The sequence below is a fragment of the Apodemus sylvaticus genome, chromosome 3 (assembly GCF_947179515.1).
Source record: "Apodemus sylvaticus chromosome 3, mApoSyl1.1, whole genome shotgun sequence".
Classification (NCBI taxonomy): Eukaryota; Metazoa; Chordata; class Mammalia; order Rodentia; family Muridae; genus Apodemus; species Apodemus sylvaticus.
Genome location: NC_067474.1, coordinates 157,586,420 through 157,592,970, shown reverse-complemented (window position 1 = coordinate 157,592,970; position 6,551 = coordinate 157,586,420). Strand labels below are relative to the sequence as shown.

The following is a 6,551-nucleotide window of genomic DNA, read 5'->3' as shown; positions in this document are numbered from 1 at the left end:
TCTTTTGCATCATGTGTATGGTATGTGTATGTGCAGAAAAAACATACACATACAAGTCTTCTCAGAGACCACAAAATGACAGATCATGTGGTGGTTATGGGCATGAAAAATAAAACAATCCTCCCCAGGAAGAGCACCAATCAATCTTAAACTTTGAGTCATCTCTCTAAGAGAATCTTTGTAGTGATTTGAACAGGATTTCTGGAAGCTGAAGTGTATATAATCTTGAAAACCAGGGCATGTTATTCTGAAAATTCTGGGAAGGTGAAGGGACAGAGGGAAGAGAAGAATATGTGAAGGGCAGACCCAACAGTGAATACTGTATTCAAATCTCGTTGAGTGTGTCAAGGTGGGTCTGTACTGTTGACCTTAGACAGAAAATAAGCCTTCATTCTCCAGATCAGTATTTCTCCTTCAACTATGACCCGATGAAACAATCGTCATTCCCAAGTACCTCCAAATAATGCTGAAATACGCATGCTTTATCTGGAATGAGTCACTTGAGTTCTGGCTTTCCTTTCTCAGAGTCCAGAAGTGACCACTCTCATTGGCAACAGAAACATAGTGTGACCTCCATGTTGTAGACACAGAGTCCTCCACAACCTGCACAAATGTTACTCACAAAGTAGATCTCTTTTGGCTGTCGTAGAACATTGAGTGTGACCATTAGCTCAGAACAATATTGTGCAAATTTTTGTGGGGGGACATTACCTAATTCATCATAGACTTCATAGCAGGCAGAGTACATTTCCTTGGTCAGCTGTCTCAGGTTCACAGTATGCTGCAGTAGCTTCTTCAGGCTGTCCTTAGATAGGAAGTTCATCTGAAAATCAACCTCAGTGAGCTGGGTGCATTGGCTCAGAGCAGGCAGGAGGACATCGATTTGGAAGTCTGTGATCATACAGCCCTTCAATTCTAGCTTCTGCAGTGTAGCTGTCAGTTTTTTTAGAAGGCTTCCTAGAAATTCATGACTTAAATTTATAAAGTCGATGCCACTCAGATCCAGGTGTTTGAGCTGATGGACTCTTGGACACTGGGACAGACAACTCATATCTGATTCTGATAGCTTGCAGTGAGTGATTGCAAGGGTCTCTAAGGGATTCTCTAAGCACCTAAAGAGAGACAAGATAGATCATCTCCTTAAACTTCAATAGAGGTACACAGAGGGCAATGATTCCAAGGAAAGATGCTATTTATGTCTAAGGTCTTTATGTGTTCATAATGAAACTCAAGAGTAGAATGCTCCGTGATAGAGAGTACCAAATAAGTCTTGTCACTATAAGCAGAGGATACAAAACATCATCATGACTACTTTTGCCTGGAGTTCTACAGTGCCCTCTGCACTTAAAAGCACAATACTACATCAGTGGACAGATGATATCAGAAAGCAAAACCCAGTAGGACTATCTTGGAAAGACCTAGAACCATTCTCGTGTGTGACAAACTTAATATCATGAGGCCCACCTCCATGGCATGAACTTGGTCCTGTCCACAGAGCTTCCCTGAAGCCACAATGACTCTCAATCATTACTCAATCCCTACCTGTGCTCAGATAGCCTCAGACTCATGGGGAGACAGAAACAGATGGAAAGTCTTCGTACAGTTCTCAGGACAGAACTGACATGGGCCAGAAAGTGGTATAAGCTTTTGTAGTCTCCATAGATCTGTTTTTGCTACATCTGGATCCTAGCAAAGAACTTTTCTAAATAATGGACACATACCTGGCAGTCTGAGTTTACTGAAGTGGGAACTCAGGATGTAGAGTATCATAGGTCAAATCCATATAAATCCAAGATTGTCTGGGAAGCCACAGTTGTGGACTGACCTTTCATGTAACATAGACAGGCTTTGATCTGGCCCCTGGATAAAGCTCTCTATTCTTACTCACCTGAGTACTTGGTCCAGATGTTCATTCACAAAGCAGACATCATTCAAATAGAGATGCTGGAGCTTGTGGAGTTTGGAGAAATGGGGAATGATCATTCTTATACACCAGTCTTCCATCTCTTTATTTCCAGACTGTTCCAAAGATATGTGGACATTATTGAGAATGAGTTTTTGAAGGTTTCTCATCTGGCCCAGGTCAGAGGATATCATTGCAAAGGTGTCCAGGTCGAAATGCTTATATATTTCCAATTCCTGGATAGAACTTGGCTCAACTATATCCAGAAGATGCCATGGGTGGTAGTGAGGGTTGGGCAAAAACTTCACCTTCTGACAGTTTACCTGTATATCTTTTCTCTTCTTTGCCCACTCGTAAAAATATTCATTGTATTCAAATGTATGCCTGAGGTTCACATTAATGTTTATCCACACAGTCACAGCCTGTGTTCCCCATTGTATGGGATGATTCCTCAATAATTGTGTCTCGCTAAAGTCTGGAGGGCAGGCACCATGCTCTATTCCATCCCACGAATTCCAGAAATTATGGTTGGCATCTCGTAAATCAAGCACTTGTAGGTTCCACCTCCTGTGGATCAAATGGGAAAAAAATTCAGACGACAGAAGAGGCAATGTGTAAACAGATTGGACCTACAACACAAAGACCCTTAAATCTATTTCTTGAGGGAAGAGGCCGGGACAAACTCATTGCATATTGCCTGCATCTCTTCTATGCTATGCTGTACACAGCACTTTCCCTTTTTCTGTTTCTCTCCTAAGAGATAGTGACATCAGAACTCTCCAATTCAACTTGGACCACATTGTGAATACTTCCCTCAATCCATACACTTCCCTCCCATCCCCATGCTCCCTTGATGTCTCTTACCTGGGTCGAACTTTTTGTCTCATCAATAAATCCAGGCCATCTAGCACAGCTTTCAAGGTCTCCAAGTCAGGAGTCTTCATCAGAGCTCCCACAGGAAGGCATGAGAAGGGCCAGGCTGCCACCATATGCCTCAGGATGTTATGCTGTTTGCTGCTGAATACATCCTTGAAGAGTGGTGGGAAGAGCTCGTTGTTCATGTCCTGTAGAGCATTGATGGACAAGGCTTCATCTTTCAGCAGGCTATGTCTCGCCAGCTGCTGGAGTGTGGGAGGGGTCTTGAAGTTCATTATGGCTTTCCTGTGGGGAGATACTATGGAAATAGGGAGATAAGGGAATTATTTCAGGGAAAAGACTTTTTCGCTTGCCTCCTTCCCCACTAATTGTTTAAATCAAACTCAGTCACTGTTCAAGCAATGTCATAAACCTGTATTTCCCATTAGACACTATTTTTCTAAGAGCCACATTTCCCTTAAGGGCCTTCTGGAGATTCAAAAGCACCCATTTCAACCCAATCATTCTATAGCTCCCTTGCTGGGAAGCTGGTATCAGGACACTTAATCTGATTCCACACTTTTGTGTGAAACCATCTACATTAATTCTGATAACCCTAAGAAGCAAACTTAAAGGTCCCATAACCAATCTATATATGAATTCAATCAATGGAACTGTTTGGTAGAAGGTGTGATATGGACTTTGTTACTTTAACTTTCTTAAGTTTTAGACCCTGTAGCCACACTGAGGTGTAATCTATTGTTTAGAAGACTGAATTTTGAGAATTGTCAATTTGATGCTTTCATGGGAGTCACAATTTTCTTCATTTTCACTCTAAATCTATAATCTTCCTTGTGAATTAGGAAAATTTAAGTTATACTGCAGATATTGGTAAGAAAATAAGGTGCTTCCTCAATGGGCCAAGTCCTTGAATATTACATACTTGGCTCTCTATAAATGACACAAGGCAGTTCAACTTGAGGTCTCAGAACTCAGGAAGGGAGGCAGCAGAATCAGTCTTTCATGACAGCTATATATGGAGTTCTAAGCTAACCTGAGTTAAATCATATTATCTACTTCAAAACAATCACACCAAACAACGGACCAAAAAAATTAAAATAACCAAATATTAAAAATACTAAGATGAAATGGGAGACTGGATTGATGGGTGAGATGGGGCATCTTGATGGATTGAATGACTTACCTGATCTGCACACTGCTTTCAGGTTTTCCCACTTTAGCAGGAACAGGCAGTCCCTCCTGGTTCCAAACCTCAGACTGTATTGTGCAGCCATACCGAATCTTATATCCACATTTCCTCACACCTTATCTTTTTTAGCCCCACCTCTCAGCAACAAGCTACCAACTGGGTCATGAAGTCTCCACCCATTTAATTATTTTGACCTTTACATCTTTAGCTAGATTAAATCACATTTATATGTGGGAATGTTTAAAATCAGAGATTCTGGTCAAGGTCTCAGACCTTCCATGATGTTTCTACTTGAACTCTGAGCTCTGAGCTCTGAGATTACTTGCCATAATGAACTACAGATTTTGGAAGTTTCTTCTCTGTTTGAGACAGGGATTTCTTGTGTAACTGTGGCTGTCTTAGATGGAACTCACCATACAATCTGGGCTGGTTTAAATTCATTATATAGACTCTGCATCATCTTTCCCTATAATTCAACTATTAGGTAGGTTTGAGACATAACACCTGGATTCTCTTTTGCTCTCCTTGCCCACATTCCATCATGGGAGACTTACTGTGCTGATCAGAAAGGGCCTTTTCGTGAAGCAGCAGTACTTAGGAGAAGCATGAATGACATCAAGGCACACAAAATATTATGAGGAATTTCTGAGAAGCAATCACAAGTGAATGGATGAAGAACAGTTATCTAACATTGTTCTGGCTTTTGACTGGAGTTGAAAGGGGGCAGGTTCAGGTTGTCCCCATCGTTGTCTCAGTTCACAGTTTATAAAGTTCTTTGAACCCTGGGTCTGGCTACACATTGTTGGAAAGCCCTTTTCTTACCTCCAGGGGGAGGTGATTCTAGAGCCTGCTCCTTCTTTTTCCACTAATTCCTGCAATGGCCAATGAGTGGTACTCTTGGTACCACTGAGTATGGATACTGGTGGTATCCTGAGCATGAGTGGATTCTGTACATGTTGCTCAGGGTTCTAATTTTTGCCAGACTCATCTGAGGCCTAGGCTTCTAAGCCTTTCACTGCAGTTACATGAACCAATTAAACTAATCCTCATTGAACCTTTTCAAAGTGGTTATTCCATCTTCCTAAACAGGATGACCTGTAGTCCAGTCTGGTTTCATATAGAATATGGAGAGGAGTGGCTATGAACATCCTCATCTTCCAGTCTCCACCTCTCAATCTTCTGGATGCATATGGAGGTAGGTTATGAGCTGGGCCTGGATTCAGGAATCTAGCCTTGTGCCTAGGACAGAAGTCATTGTTGAAAATCAGATATGTCAATTCAAAGGTCCTTAGTTATTACAGGAGAGTGCAGGCCTGGTGGTGTACACCTGCCTCTGGGAGGCACAGGGCTGAACAGAAGAAATTCACTGCAGTCTGGTTACATAGAGGTTCCTTATCAGAGCGAGATACATCTGGGTGACATCAACAAAAAGCCACAAAGTATCTGCCAAGGCCCAGGTCTCCATAGGGGTGTCATTGTCTGAACACCTGTGGGTCTCAGAGTCCTACCAAGCTGATCTACATCTTCAGTCATTGACAATGTGATATAGGACCCAGATCTCAGTCAGAGAGTCTTTCAGAATTGCAAGTAGCCAAAATGGCTCAGAGAAATTCTTTTCTTCCTCAGATGAGCATAATAAATATCTGTTATTGATCCAGCCTCAGTGTTGTACAAAGAAGGCTAAAGAAAGACCATTGTAAGTTCATGGCTTGCCTTGTGTATAAAGTTGATTATATGGTACTCTGGGAAGTTTGTTTTGTTTTATTTTTAAACCAAAAATATAGAAGCAACCAGGCATGCTGACTCTCATTTATTGTTCCAGCACATAGGAGGCAGAGGCAGCTAGATTGCTCTGTTAGTGGCCACCCTGATCTACATAAGGAGGTTAGAGGTAATTAATCAATGAAGCTAGACCATACCTGGGATAAAATGCTGGTAATTAATGACTAATTATGATTAAGTGGGATGGTAGAGGAACATGCATTTAACCCTAGTGTCACAGAGCCAGAGGCAGGCAGATCTCTGTGGTATTGATTGCAGCCTGGTCTACATAGCTATTTCTAGACATCAAGAGTTATAAAAAAAAACCCTGCCTTGGAAAAATAAGGTTCATTTTGTTTTACCTAGGCATATTGAAATAGTAAGAAATAATTCAGAAGATGCCTACTTATTCTTCAGATTTATCTCTTAAGAATTTCTTTGGGGGTAATATACAAATAAATAAACAAAAGAGCACATTTAATTTTGGTTTTAAGATGCACAGTGTTGTATACTTACGGGTGGAGGCAAAAGAATCAGGAACACATAAAAGGTCCTGCTGATCTAACTTCAGGATCTCCAAGATAATTAAGAAGGCTCCTGGTGAGGATCCAATATTGATGGTGTAGCGGAAGCCTGGAACCAGACCTATGACTCATTATAAAGAACCTTTGCAAGTGAAGAAGTGTGGACAGAGTGGAGCTGTGGGGCATACTGTGACACACTACAACTGCCACAAGCTGTTCTCTATGCTGTATTTTTATTTTTGGTTGGTTTTTGTATTTCCTTTTCTTTTGGGATGGAGGTTCCAAAGGCAGAGAGCAA

The 6,551-nt window shown here is 41.4% G+C and overlaps 1 protein-coding gene across 1 annotated transcript; it reads right to left on the bottom strand.

The window, feature by feature from the left end:
• Positions 1-544: 544 nt before the first annotated feature.
• LOC127680401 (PRAME family member 12-like) lies at positions 545-3,054 on the bottom strand. Its single transcript, XM_052175868.1, has 3 exons — positions 2,768-3,054; positions 1,889-2,470; positions 545-1,112 (listed from the first exon to the last, which is right to left on the bottom strand). The coding sequence occupies exons 1-3, from the start codon at positions 3,052-3,054 to the stop codon at positions 545-547; spliced, it is 1,437 nt and encodes a 478-aa protein (XP_052031828.1).
• Between the last annotated feature and the right edge of the window lie 3,497 nt (positions 3,055-6,551).